We start from the raw sequence: 15,615 nt of genomic DNA, 5'->3' as shown, positions 1-15,615 counted from the left end.
AGAGGTGTTTATAACTTCTTCAACTTTGATGTGCTATCCAGTCAAATAAAAGAATTTTGAAGATGAGGACCAGATGAGGTTAGAACAGAGAAATTTATCTTTTTAACAGGTTCAAAAACAGTCAGCTAGGTGGGAAATCTCAGCTCTGGGAAGGCTGAGACAAAAGAACCTAGAGTTTGAAGCCAGTTTGGGCTACACAGTGAAGAACTCTTTATCTTAAAAGAAACCAAACGAGGGCTGGGAATGTGGCTTAGTGGTAGAGTGCTTGCCTAGCATGCATGAAGCCCTGGGTTTGATTCCTCAGTACCACATAAACAGAAAAAGCCAGAAATGGTGCTGTGGCCGAAGTGGTAGAGTTCAAGCCCTGAGTTCAAGTCCCAGGACTGGCCAAAAAAAAAAAAAAATTAAAAAACGAAAAACAAACAATAAAACCCTAACCTCTTTTTTTACAAAATATATATTTTATTTTAAAGACACTGTACAGAGGGGTTACAGTTATATGAGTAACATAATGAGTACATTTCCTATCAAGCATTGTTAATCACTCCTTTACCATCCCTTCCCTCCCCACCAAGTTGTAAAGTTCGTTTTCAGCATAGTATCTTGTACATCTCTTTGTTACAATGGGTTATCGGTATCCTTGTTTCAGCGTTTTGTTATATCCTTTCCCCTCCCCAAATCTGAAAAATGTATATACAAGGTACAGGACACCGGAATAAAATACAGTGAAAACAGGGGGTATACCATGGAAACCCCAACCTCTTAAAAGTTCTAAAGGTTTTGAAATGGGGTTAAGTGTCCTAGAATGAAGACAGAGGTAAATTCATCATCTTCAGTGGTACTAAAGAGAAGAGTGGCCACGAAAAGGCCATGGAGAGAAGGTGAAGAATTGGGTCCCAGTGGAGAAAGCATATTGTTGTGGACAGGTAGAATAAGATTGACATGCAAAAAATACTAACAGGATTGTAGTCATAAAAATAGGAGAAGTGAATGTTTCAGAGAAGTAGGTTAAATAATGCCAGGCTGCAATGAAGTAGAGGAAGCTTTTAAAGTACTGATGAGTTTTTCAGCATTCAAGTGATCCAAGAAGAGTAATTTCAATGAAATGATGTGATATAGAGGAAAATGTTTGGAAATCACCAGTGTGGGTATTGTAGGAAGTGGCCATGTAACAGATGAAAAGGATAATGTCTACCAGGGACTAGTAAGTTAATTTGAAGAATAAGGCTGAGGATCATTTAATATTGGAAGAGGAAAATGAGTTAATAGTTTTGTTTGATCATGATAACCTGACTACATGGTTGATTCTTTTTTTCAAAGTCCATACTTTATAATTTTATTTCTAAGTAGATATTGCTAGCCAGGTACTAATGGCTCCAGCCTATAATCTTAACTATTCAAGAGGCTGAGATCTAAGGGTTGAATTTTGAAGCCAACCCAGGAAGGAAAGTTTGATGCTCTTCTCTCTAGTTAACCACCAAAAAGCTGGAAGTGGAAGTGTGGCTTAATTAAGTGGTAGAGTGCAGGCCTTGAGCACAAAAGCCAAAAGGTCATCACTAAGGCCCCTGAATTCAAGTTCCAGTACCAGCATGCATGTGTGCACGCATGTGCACGCGTGCGCGCACGCGCACACACACACACACACACACACACACAAACACACAAGTATCTACTTGCTAAGAATACTATGAAGTAGTAATTATTGAACCATTGCTCTTAAGGAAAATTCAAAGTTAGATTCCTTTGAGCCTTTGGTTTCATATTTTCTTAATCCCTTCAGTGCGTAATTTTACTTTATATTTTATTTGGGGGAGAGGTATGTATGCACTGATGTTTATATTTCAGTCTATAAATTTATAAGACATCCAGCCATCCTTTTAGGTGTTGTTTAGAAATATTAAGCAGCCCTTCAGCACTATGCTTAGAAGCTATTTTAAGTAGCAAAATCACCAACAATAAAAATGTTAGACTGAATCAACAGAGAAAAGGATGCTGGTTTACAGAATGATAGCTGAAATAAAGTGGTACCTTGTTCACTTCAACTGGAAATTGTATATTGGTAGACTTGCACTTTGCTGCTTCTACACATGTGTATTTGCACGAATGATTGTTCAGATATTTCATACATTGATTTTGGGGTTTCACATTTTAGCAGGTAGTCTTACTTTGCAAATATAGTCTTAAGTAATAATAATCTGTACAACATTTATCCTTTTTAATCCCTTTTGATGAGCTCAGTGGTTGCTTTTACTGTATAGGCAGGTCTAGAGTGAATTAGTTTTCTATGTATAGTACATGTGCAGGAGTTCCTTCAAATATTTTTTCAAAGAAGTAGACTTACTAGCATGCATATTTAGGTTGTTATTAGCTTTTACCAAATTGTTTTCCAAACAGTATTGATGTATATATTCTTTATGAGTTTATGAGTTCCTAATTACTCAGATTTTGCCATGTCATAGTATTCTTATGTTTGGCTTTACATGTTTGTTCTTGTATATTATCATTAATTTATTTGAGATTCTTGAAATCTGTTTTCAAGAGCTTTAATTTGAATCTGTTAAGTAAGGGTCCGAGTTTACTGCTTTTCAAAGTCTTTTTAAATTGTAAATGTTTCTTAACATTTTATTGTTGTGATATTCAAGTCAGTAACCAGTTCTCTGCCATGAATCCAAATTAATTTATTTTTCAGTTTGCTAATCCAGACTTTACACAACCTATCTCAGAAGTTGTAGATGAAGTAATTCAGAATTGTCCTATTGATGTCAGACGTCCTCTCTACAAGGTCAGTATTTTTAAAACAGCCATATACAAGGTCATATATGTATGTGTATATATATATGTATATGTATATTTATATATGCACATATATACTTGTATAAATGTATGCATATCCACAGATAATTTATATGTTATATATCTGTGTATGTACATTTGTATATATGCATACTATGTATACATATATGTGAATAAGTATATACACATATATGTATACATGCAACTAACAATAAAGATTATTAAGAACACCAAATGTATTAAGAAAGGAAGAATATTTCCCCATAGAGAACATGCTTTTGGTGCCTGAGCTTTATTGAGGCTTAAGGGGAAGCTTTTGAAAAGAGAGCCTTTTAATAATTCATTGAGACAATTTGGGGCCTTTTATCAATTCTATCTCTGGAAATCTTACAATCCTACCTTAGTACTTTTGTGACATGCTTTTAACATCTGGTTTTGACCTTATTTGACTGTTTCCATTTTGGGACCATCTTTTACTTTAAGATAAAACTGTTATACCATGTAAAACCTTTTTTGTCTGTGCCAGACCTGGTACTTGAATTCAGGGCCTGGCACTGTCTCTGAGCTTCTTTTTCTCATTGCTACCACTGTACCATTTGAGCCACAGTTTCACTTCTGGTTTTTGGTAGATTTTGGAAGGTAAGAGTCTCACAGACTTTCTTGGCTAGGCTGGCTTCGAACTACGATGCTCAGATCTCAGCCTTCTGAGTAGCTGGGATTACAACCTTTTTATTTAGAAAATGTTCTCTGTCTCCTCATGATCTCACATACTTGATAAAATGTACTTCAGCTTCAACCCTAACACAATTCTTAGGGCATGCTTTTGTTCACCTACTAGTTTTACCTTTGCCTGCGCAGGCTGTTTCTATTTTAGAACAATATCAAGACCATGTTTTTTACGTGTTATTTTCTATCCATTGTTTAATATTAATTGCATGTTTTTTATTCTAGTATTATTTATCTATAGATTTTCTTTTCTTTTTAAATAAAAGATTATACTTATTTACTTTTCTCCACTAATACAGAATATTGTCCTCTCTGGAGGTTCAACCATGTTCAGAGACTTTGGACGTCGGTTGCAAAGAGATTTGAAAAGAACTGTAGATGCCAGGCTGAAATTAAGTGAGGAACTGAGTGGCGGTAGATTGAAGGTTGGTTTTCTCAATTATTGCTGAGAAGGTTGAAGGTGTCTTGATTATTGCTGGAATGAGAAATGTTTGTCAACTTGTTCTTAGGAAAATAAGAATTTATCAGACACTCTAAAGGAAAAGTGATCAATGCTATAGATTTTCTTGTCTGATACTGTGGCTCATTGGATTATTTTTGTATAGTGTCTATATTTCTGAAAAGCTATATTTTTTGTTTGGTTTTTTGTTACTGAGGTTTGAATAAGAGGCCTTGTGCTTCCTAAGCAAGTACTGTACCATTTGAGCTATACTTCAACCCTGGAAAAGAAATCTTGATTGGTAGTTGTGAGAAATATTTTGAAAAAACAAAAAACCCACAAAACTGTCACAGATAACTTTAGAGTATTTCTTTACTCCAACAAGAAAATTTATTATGGATGCTTGAAATTTTAAATACCATTATAGCAAGAAAACAATGCTGAGAGACATCCTGATAGTTTGCTTTCACAAGCCAATAGCAGTTCTTACCACATAGCGGGCTCATATTATACAAATTGGTGTTTTTCCCAGATAACCTTTCTTTCACAAGATGCTAGACTGTTGAGCTAGATGCCAAAAACAATACATTAATTCTTAGATGTGTATTTTCTATATTTATGAGACACATTTTTAGTAATTTTTTTGCCATTCTTACTAAATATTGAAGCAAATATCAATTCAGAGGATAAGTTGCCAAATAAACATATCTCATTTTACTTTGAAATCACTAATGAGGGCTCATTCTCACCTTACCACAATCATTAAATTACTCAAAAGTACAATAAAATACTGCTTGGTTTGTGTTGAAAATGTTAAATGACTGTTTTCTGTACCTAGACTTCGGCCTAAATAAATCAACCTATGCCTTGAAATATAGCTTATGTTTTGTTTTAAACTCTCACATAATACTATTTCTTTACTGTTCAATCAATCTGGTCATGTACTTGTTCTCAACTAACCCAGTAAAATAAATAGTATAATAAAAGGTAGTTTTAGATTGTCTGTATTGGGAATCATATAAATTACATTGGCTGGGTGAACATAGTTCAACTATAAACCTGAAGTATATTTGTTTGATGGAAAACCAAAGAAAGGATCCAATCCAGGATCATATAGTGCATATAATTGTTGTGGCTCTCTGTATGTAGCTAAGATTACAAGTGTGAGCCACACTTATTTTTAAGATTTTTTAAAAAATATTTTAGATTTTTATTCTTAAGGTGATATGCAAAGGGATTATAGTTACATGAATCAGGTAGAGTACATTTCTTTTTGGACAGTGTCACCCCTTTTCTCGCTTTCCCAGTTTTTTCCTCCCATCCCCACCTACAAGTTGTATAGTTAGTTCATTTTCAACATGCTGTCCAATGAGTACTCTCCTGCATGTGTAAAATTATTTTTAATTGACACAATAATTGTATGTATTTATGGAGTATATAGCATATATAAAATCTGTTAAGTTTCATCTAGGTTAAAAATAAGCATTTTTTAACTTGTTTTTGTATTTGGAGTATCTGAAGTTCTTTCTTCCATTGCTTAATAAAATACATAATAAGTTGTTAGAAAGTATTTATGGTCTTGATTATTCTTCATTCATTTCCTCTTTATGCTTCTATCCCTGTTCGCCAGTCTTTGCCTCATTTCTCTGTAGATAACCAATCTCAGTTGTTTCTGGTTTATGCCAGTTGAATATTATTACCATTATTTTTGTGTTGTGTGTATGTACTGAGGCCTGAATTCAATCTCATGCTTCCTACGCTTGCTTGCTCATATCTGATACTCTATCATATAAGCCATGCCTCCAGTCTGGCTTTTTGTTGGTTGTTTTGAAGATTGATTATCACAGACTTTTCTGTTTGGGATGGTTCTGAGCCACAATCCTCAGATTTCTTGCATAGCTAGAATTACAGGCGTGAACCACCATTGTCCAACTTAATGGTTTTGTATATGTACATTTGCATTTTAATGATTGAAAAATTATTACTTGGATTTACTATTGAATTGATCTTACTGTATCATCTTTTAGCCAAAACCTATTGATGTGCAAGTTATTACACACCACATGCAACGATATGCAGTTTGGTTTGGAGGATCGATGCTGGCTTCCACGGTGAGTATGATAAAGCGTGTTTGTACTTTTTTTTTGGGGGGGGGGAGGTTTCCAATCGTGGGCCTGAACTCTGGGCCTGGGCACTGTCCCTCAGCTCTTCAGCTCAAGGCTAGCAGTCTACCACTTAAGCCGCAAAGCCACTTCCGGCTTTTTTTCTTTTTGCTTATATGGTGCTGGGGAATTGAACCCAGGGCTCTGGCATGCAAGGCAAGCGCTCTACCATTGAGCCACCTTCCCAGCCCCCTGTACTTTTTTTTTTAAATAGAATCCAGAGGTACTTTCAGAAGCACAAAGCAAAATCCTTTAAATTTTCTATACAATAGGATACTTGAAAAATTGAATACATAAGTACGTAGCTGTTTTAAAACTAAGCCACTTCAACTTAATGTTCTTTTGTAAAGCTTTTTTGTTTTTTAAAATGTAACTTGATAGGAATTTATTTTAAAGTTTGAGTTTTATATCTTAAAATTTATCTTTAGGGAAAACAAATTTTAAATAGTTTCTACATGTTCATTGCTTTTTTCTTTCCAAAAATGACAAAACTTACTGTATTATTAAGCTTACATTAGTTATGCAGGAAGTTTAACATTGTTTTTAAACATCTTACTTAAATGTTGAGATATAATTGATTTTGGTCTTTATTAAAGTGTATATTTTTGTTTCAGCCTGAGTTCTACCAAGTATGCCACACCAAAAAGGATTATGAAGAAATTGGACCTAGCATTTGTCGTCACAATCCAGTGTTTGGAGTCATGTCCTAAAATTGACTTCCTAGTTATTTGGGGTTTGGGAAATGGAAAAGAGATAATCTTTCTGATTACTTGTTTTATCTGGATGGCTGGTTTTGAGGTTTTAAACCTGACTTGAATAGTAAGACCAAACAAGATTATACAGGAATATTTTAATAAGTGTATCAACATGCAAAATGTAGAAGAGAGCCAAAATGATTGTTTTTCTTTAGATTGAATATTTGAATCTTATGTGTAACAAAAGAAGTGGGTTTTAGTTCTTTCTGTGCCCTGATATTTTGTATATTATTGAATTATCCAAGATTTGATGGGATTTATCGGTATGTAGATAGCTCTATAATGCTTGAATTGTACACTTCTAAGTGTGCAGTGCAAGAGCTTGTTTATATTTCATACTTTTTATACTTTGAGGAAAAAAAGTCAAAGAAAAATTAGTATCTGAGGAACAAAAAGTGACCAAGTAAAGAATAAATTTAAAAAATAGCCTCATGAGACTTGGCATACCCACTCATGGAATTCCAGTTATTATAAATTGCTTCCATTCCCCTCTCCCTTACCCCAACAATGGTTTTCTTTGCAACTAAGAAGCTAGTATCTTGGATTAACTGATGCCTGCTAGTGCTTTCTGATTACTTGCATTCTGTTTCTTGCTTTCAAAAAAAAGATAAGATGGTTGGACTAGTATTACAGCTCTAAGAAAAACAAAAACTACAAACAGTAATTTGATTACCAAAATTGGTATATTTAAAGCCTAACACCATTCTAATAAAGACACAAATTTCTTTTTAATACTTGTTTCAGGCTCTTTAACCTCTTTATAAGTTCACTATAATAAATCTATTTTCGTCAATCTTCTGCAATAGTTCTTTAAAATCACAACAATTGGTTAGCAAGCTGACTTTTTTATGTGTGCTGTACAAATAATTGTGAACTTTTAATATGTTGAATGCTTTCATTTTGATAACTGGATCTCCATTTGATATTTTCATTTGTATAACACATTTGCAGTCTGATTTTTTTTTTTAGTGCCCATCCCTGACATACCATGGAAAGTTAATTTTCTTGGCATTTAAAAATATCTGGATCATGAAGAAAAAAACGATGAAAATAAATTAAAATTGAATTACCTTTTCTGATGTTTCTTTTTTCAAGCAATATAGTTCAACTTGTTTATTTACATGATTTCTGTTTAACTAGTGAGATTCACTTAAATTTTTATCCTGTGTATGATATAAAAGTTTTTGTGGTATAAAAATAAATTAATTGCCTAGTATTTGCACTCAGAGCCTTGTGGTTGCTAAGCAGACACTACCATATTAGCCCCACTCTCAGCCCTCCTTATTTATAGAAAGGTAGACAGAGATGTGTTTTCTTTTCTAGTACTGAAGTAGCACTGTCAGTAAACATAAAGCATAATTAATAATACTTCCTAAAGTTAAAGAATATTAAAATGGTTTTGTTGGTTATTATAATAAAAAATGACAGATTAGCAGGACATACGTTTTTATTTATACTGCATTATAGATATTAGTCATCTGTATCAATCTAGAGTAATGACAAACTACATTACTAGAGTAGGAGTTGTGTTGTCAGTGTCAATTGTCTCTTACTGAAGTGCTTTATGAATATTGTAAAAAACTAGATACGGAAAGGAAATTTTCTCTTCATCCCAACCTGTCTCATTTTTTCATCATTATATATAATATATGTTATATGCTTATAAAATAAATATAGCTCCCTTATTTTATATACTTAGGAGGTTACTGTATATACTGTTTTGCCCTTTGCTTTTTCAAGAATCTTTTTTTTAGCAAAATTAGTTGTGCAAGCAATTTTATTGTAACATTTCTATACGTAGATACAAGTCATCCTTTCTATCATTCTGGCTTACTGCACTTTCCAGTTTAAAAACAGTTAAAATAGTTTCAACAGGTGTAATTGTTAGATTTTCATACATGAAAGTACATTTATTTGTCCTCATTCACTCTTTTAGCCCTCCCAGTAAGCATAGGGAGGGTATCCATGCAACAGCCTGTTGAACTTTCCTGACTTAAAAAAAAAAGTATTTGTATTATCTTTACTTGTACAGAGGAGTTGCCGTTCAACAAAGCAGTTTATGAATATAATGTGTCTTGATCAATGTCATCATTTTTTATTGGTATTACAAAGATGATACAGAGGGGATACAGTTACCTAAATCAAGTAAATAGTCTTTGTTTTTGGACAATGTCACTCCCCTTGCTCTCCTATCTGACATACAAATTGTATAGTTCATTTTCATCATTGGTGTCTAGTGAACGCACTGTCTCTAGTGAATACAGTTGCTGCATTTGTTCACACTTTGTCTCTCCATTTCTGTGTGCCCCCTTATCCCTCCCCAAAACAGATAAATGAACAAATGACAAGAAGAAAAAAACAGCAACCGAAATCATCTTATTTCTATTTCCTGGAGTCAATTTTGATACATATTTTGTATGATCAGATGCACATAGGCATTGTGTCATTGTGCCACTGTCCTACAACCCTGTAATGATTAACACTTTTTATAGAGCTGCCTTATGTAATCTTTATAGTTATAATGTATTTGAACATAATTCATTTTCCATCTTTCCTTCTCCCTTTCTCCTTATCCCCCAGATTGTCCCATAGTTAGATGTTCTACACTTGTTTGCGCGCATATGTGTTTGTGTGTTTGTGAGGGTGTGGGTGGGTGGTTATGTATATAGGTATATATCCATCCATATGTGTGTGTGTGTGTATATATATATATATATATATATATATATGAATGAAAAATTAATATATATCTTTAGGGTCTAGCTTCCACCAAGTGAGTGAAAACATGATACTTGGCCTTTTGAACTTGGGTTAGTGTCAGCATGATGTTCTCCAATTCCATCATTTTCCCTGAAAATAACAATTTTATTTTTCTTTATGGCATTTTCCTATTCTCTGGGCACTTGGGCTAATTCCACAGTTTTAGCTATTGTGAACAGCACTGTAAAAAACATGCAGGTATCTTTCTTGTATGTTATACTCCCAGATATGTCCTGAGAGCAGAGTCATTAAGGTAGGACCAGTTTTTGTTTTAGGAGAAACCTGCATGGTGATTCCCTTAGTGGTGGTACTGTTGGCTTTCCCACTAAGATTGTATGAGAGGTCCTTTTTCCTTTGCATCTTCAACAGTATTTGTTGTTTTCTCGATGGCATTCTGACTGAAGTATGATGGAACTTTTTTTTCTTTTTTGGTTGTGGGGCTTGAACTCTAGGCCTGGGCCCTGTCCCTCAGCTCCTCAGCTCAAGGCGAGCACTATACCACTTGAGCCACAGCGCCACTTCCATTTTTCTGGTGGTTTATTGGAGATAAGAGTTTCACAGACTTTCCTGCCTGGTCTGGCTTGGGACCATGATCCTCAGAGCTCAGCTTCCTGAGTAGTTAGGATTACAGGCTGAGCCACTGGTGCCCAGCACATGATGGAATCTTTTTTTTTTTTTTTTTTTGGTCGGTCGTGGGGCCTAACTCTGGGCCTGGGCGCTGTCCCTCAGCTCTTCAGCTCAAGGCAAGTGCTCTACCACTTGAGCCACAGTGTCCCGGCCTTTTTTTTTTTTATGTGGTGCTGAGGAATCGAACCCAGGACCTCATGCATGCAAGGCAAGCGCTCTACCACTGAGCCACCTTCCCAGCCCCATATGATGGAATCTTAAAGTAGTCTTTATTTGCATTTCTTTTATGGCTAAGAATGTTTAACATTTTTCATGTATCTGCTATTTTGACTTAGGAGAAATGTCTGTTCAATTTGTTTGCCCACTTAGCTCTTTTTATATGTTATATATTGCTTACTAGTTGAATATCTAGGGCAGAAATTGGGTAGTCACTTGGTTCTTGAAGAAACTTTTTAATTGTATCCCATTTGCCAGTTGTTCTTGTGGGAGGCAATAGGAATTCAGAAAATAATTATCTTTTTATAACCAGAGCTTTCCCTATTTTCTGTAGTAGTGTTAATGTTTGAGCTCCTAACTGAGTTCTTTGATCTCTGGAGTTGATTTTTTTGTTCTGTGTGAGAGATAAGTGATAAAGTTTCAGTTTCCTGAAAGTAGATAACCAGTTATCCTAGCAACACTTTTTTAAAAGACTGTTCATGTTTTTAGATCTTTTGTCAAAAATTAGATGGCTATATCTATTTAGTTTTATTCTTGGGTGTTCTATTCTCTTTTGTTTGTTGGATCTGTTTTTGTGCCAGTACTTTGCTGTTCTTGTAACTTTGGCTGTGTTGTATAATTTGAAGTCTGGCATTGTGATACCTCCAGTGATGTTCTTTTTATTCAGGGTTGCTTTTGCTATTCAGGGTCTTTTATGCTTCTATTTCAAATTTTATATTACTTTTCTATTTCTCTGAAGAATGATGTTTGGACTTAATGGGTATTGCTTTGGATCTATAGTTTGCTTCTGACATTATGGCCATTTTCATGGCCAGTCCATGAGTATGGTAAAAATTTGTTAGCTTCCAGTATCTTTGATTTCTTTCTTCAAGGCTTTACAGTTTTCAATGTAGAAGTCTTAAGTTAATATGTAGGTATTTTACTGTTTTTGAAATTGTTTTCCTATTTACTAGCCAGTTTATTGTTGGTGTATTTTTAAAACTACTGAATTTTGATAGTAATTTAAATGACTTTTTGTCACTTCTGACTTTAATTGGAACTCTATTTTGTGATTTATAAATACGGCTGCTTCTGCCTCCTTTTTTCCATCTTTGTATACTATACCTATATTTGTCTTTATCAGTGAGATGTGTTTTTTGTAGGTAACATGGTTGGACCTTCCTTTTTAATCCAAGTTGCTGTTCTAGATTGCAGTGTTAAGACCATTAATATCCAACATTAATATTGAAAGGTATATTGTGTTTCTTCTCACTCTGTTGTTTTTACAGTCGTCCTTCACTATATTGCAGTTAACGTATTGCAGCTTCACTGTATCTCAGGTTTTTGAAAAAGTAGATAAACAGTGATTTCTCACCTATTGGGGGAGCTACATAGAGACCCCCATGGTAGGTGAAAATCTGTAAAGTGGCAGTCTTATAAACTAACCTCTATATTGCCGTTCACATTGCTGCTTTGCAGATTTTCACCTATCACGGAACTCTCTGGAACATACCTCCTGCAATAGGCGAGGGATCACTGTATACTTTTTGTTTTACCTGTAGACACAAGGGAAGTATAAGTGGGGAGGGCTAAAAAAAGGGGAAGAAAATCTGGTTTAAATCAAAAATAGTGAGCTGGGTGCCAGTTGATGCCTATAATCCTAACTACTCTGTACTTTGAGCTCTGAAGATCACAATTTGATGCAAAAAAGTCTATGAGACTTACCTCTAATCAACTACCAAGAAGAAGAAAACAAGTGGAAGCGTGGCTCAAGTGGCAGAGTTGTAGCCCCAAGCAAGAAAGCTCAGGGGTAGCACTGAGATCAAGCCTTGGAACTGGCACAAAAATAAATAGAATAGTGAAAGCCCATGTGGTTTGGTTATGATGGCTTTGGAGAAAAGGTAGGGAGGGAGATACAGAACCAAAAAGTAAATAAGAGGGTTAAATGACCTATACTAAAAGTCAAATGGCCCTTATTAGATATAATAATAGTAAGATGCAACAAAGTTATATTAAACAAAGTAGGAATTTTTAATTGTTCCATTTTGTGTTTGTGTGTCTCTGAATAGAAAGACTGTCCCTCAGCAATCAGTATAAGCAGCCTGGGGAGCCGGGTAGGCCATGGACTGTGAATACTTTGCATACTTTGTTCAGGCTCAGAGCTTTGTTGTGGTTCTTGACAAGTGGCTTAATCTTAGTAGGTGAAGTCATAGAGACATCTTTCGTACCCCCACCTTTACAGTCCCACCTGCCTCTCATGGCACCTTTGCTGCACAACTGGCAGGGAGTCTGGAGCAGGGGCTTCTAATAGCACTTCCGCAGCATTATGAGTCATCCTGCAGTCCACCTCTACCACACTACTGTGAATGCAGTGTGTGTTGGCAGGGAATTGGTATTACCACATTTCCCAAGCTACCGCCTCTGGTATCTAAGCTGACAATAGCTTTCTGTAATATCAACTCTGTGCTGGCCTGTCAGACCCTCTTCTCTCCCTGAATCCACCTCGTAGGATTGATTTATACCCAAGTTCTATGGCAAAGCGTTCTGTGATTCCTGGAGTCATGATTGTGCCTTTTTCTCGAGCTCCAGAGCAACTCAGTTTCCTAGAATAAAATGATGTGGGTGCCAGTGGCTAACGCCTGTAATCCTAGTTACTCAGGAGGCTGAAATCTGAGGATTGTGGTTCAAAGCCAGCCCGGGCAGGAAAGTTGGTGACACGCTTATCTCCAATAAACCAGAAAACCAGAAGTGGTGCTGTGACTCAAGTGGTAGAATGCTTGCCTTGAGCTGAAGAGCACAGGAACAGTGCTCGGCCCAGAGTTCAAGCCCCACGACCGAAAAAAACCAGTAATTACTCATAATCACACTGAAATAAGATTACCTTTCTTTTTAATTTTTGTTGTAGTTGTGGGCTTGAACTCAGGGCTTGGGTTGTCTCTGATCTTGATTTTTGCTCAAGGCCAGTGCTCTACCACTTGAGCATAGCTCTACTCCTGGCTTTTGGATAGTTTATTGGAAATAAGAGACTTAAGGATGAACTTTCTTGCCTCAGTTGGCTTTGGACCATGATCCTCAGATCATGGTCCTAGCCTTCAAGGATCTTTTGATTAAAAAAAAAATCATATCAATAGATTGGCAATGTCATAAAAATACCCTTTTTAAAACAAAAAAAATGTGCAGTTTTGATATGCATAGAATAATTCTCTACAAAAAGTCACCGTGATTGGTTATGCTGTTTTAAGTGCAACAGAATGGTAGCATGGAGATGAGAAAAGGGTCTATGGAAGTCTATTTCTTGTAGGAAAGGATGAGGAAGAGTTCTGCTATATTGTATCATAATAGTAGCAATGATACTGTAGTACACAGTACACATACACAGCTCTGAGGATTAAATGTTTCAGTAAGAAAAATTTACTTTTTCAACTATATATAAAGATGTATCAACATCTAAAATTGATGAATAGTATGGACCCTCACATACTCACTATTGAGATTAAATAATCATTAACGTCTGTCCAAAAAAAAAAAATACCCTTTTTACTTAGAATGACTGGGTAAGAAATGAGAAAACAAAAAATCTTGTATAGAAAATATTAGTGAAAAAGCATTAAAATCAACAACATCCCGTTAGGTTTACATTCACTTGACAAAATAGTGCTGACTTGCTATGTGTTTCCTATTGTTCTTTTAGCTAAGTAAGTTGGGCCATGATCAAAGCAGAATACTCTGTTTTCTTATTTATTTATTGTGAAAATACAGAGAGAATACTGTTTTCTATCTCCTGTCATTTTTTTTTTTTAATGTGTAAGCAACTTCAGTTTTTAGGTTTACAGAGATTCTGCTAAGGTACACTGGGTACCTGTAGCAGTGATTCACTGCCAAGCAGCAGGAGCATAGGCCATTAGAAAAGAAACTGAGGCCAGTAATTAGAATTTTATTTGGGATTTACTAACCTGTTTCTGAACATGGGATATTCTTTGAACTCTTAATTTTTATGTACCATGTTAGGAGTGTCATGACAAATTAGATTGCAATTTCTGTGAGTTTTAAGAAACTGACCTAGCTTTGATTTGTAGTAGTAACTATGTTGGTTTCTTCTTTTGAACCATTATAGTTTTGGCAAATTGGGAATTGAAAGACATAATCTTATAACTTGTTAATATTTAAAAAAAACTAAGCAAATTTCTAAACCAGAATATTTAGCAAACTCTAAATGACATATTCTGTAAGTGGTCACATTTTTTTAGCATTTTTAGACTATAAATGGATGGTTGTGGTAGTGGTAACTGACTAGAAGATCTACTTTGTGAATGAAATTATCTGGATGTAAGAGGACTTGTAGAAATAGTTGAAGTTTTTGATCATACAACATTTCTGATCATATAAAAGATACATGCAGGATTGTGAGTTTACAAAATAGGTAACACATTTCATACTTTACATATCTCTGTAGGACTGCCCTTTCAAAGTGATCCATTGGTAAAATTGCTCAGAGGGGTTACAGTTATATGTCAGGTAAAAAGTACATTTCTTTTTGGACAGTTACTCCTTCCCTCACTCCCAGTTTTGTTCAGCCTTTTTATAGATACGTTTTAATTATGTCCAGATTGTGAAGATCTTCCCTACAACTGGCAACTGGATGAAGGAAAATGTGATACATATTTTACATATGTCCATGAGGTTTTATTCATATATCAGGGAGAATGAAATTATATCGTTTGCAGGGAAATGGATGAGTCTAGAGAAATAGCAGTGAAGTAAGCCAGGATCAGAAAAACAAAGGACATATTTTTCTCTCCTATATGGAAGTTAGATACATGAAAACATACAGAGCTGTGTGTGTGTGTGTGTGTGTGTGTGTGCGCGCGCGCTCATGATCAAACTGACTTTTAAAGTACGGTATGTGCAGGGATAAGTGTCTATAGTATAACCCATTTGAATACCAGAAAACATGTCTTGACTAGGGAGATAGGAATAAAGGTGAGCAGATGCTTAGAGAGAGGAATGGGTGAATAGAGCTACAAGACCAATGTTGAAAATGGAAGTAGGAAGAAATGTACGCATTATCCTGCCCATGTAACTGTAACTCCTCTGTACAGTATGTTCACAAATAAAATTAAATTAAATTAAAAAAAAAAAAAAAAGAAAATGGAAGTAG

The 15,615-nt window shown here is 35.1% G+C and overlaps 1 protein-coding gene across 1 annotated transcript in view; it reads left to right on the top strand.

The window, feature by feature from the left end:
- Actr3 (actin related protein 3) overlaps window positions 1-7,949 on the top strand; it is a 46,596-nt gene extending 38,647 nt beyond the window's left edge. The window contains exons 9-12 of the mRNA XM_042685092.1: window positions 2,690-2,782; window positions 3,819-3,944; window positions 5,986-6,069; window positions 6,735-7,949. Of these exons, the coding sequence (XP_042541026.1) occupies window positions 2,690-2,782; window positions 3,819-3,944; window positions 5,986-6,069; window positions 6,735-6,830 (399 nt within the window). The 3' untranslated portion in view covers window positions 6,831-7,949. The remainder of the gene's footprint in view (window positions 1-2,689; window positions 2,783-3,818; window positions 3,945-5,985; window positions 6,070-6,734) is intronic.
- Window positions 7,950-15,615: the final 7,666 nt, after the last annotated feature.

This window comes from Dipodomys spectabilis, unplaced genomic scaffold (genome assembly GCF_019054845.1).
Source record: "Dipodomys spectabilis isolate Male_0828 unplaced genomic scaffold, ASM1905484v1 ptg000094l, whole genome shotgun sequence".
In the NCBI taxonomy this organism is placed as follows: domain Eukaryota; kingdom Metazoa; phylum Chordata; class Mammalia; order Rodentia; family Heteromyidae; genus Dipodomys; species Dipodomys spectabilis.
The sequence above is the reverse complement of the archived record's forward strand: the minus strand, read 5'-3'. Positions and strand labels throughout refer to the sequence as shown.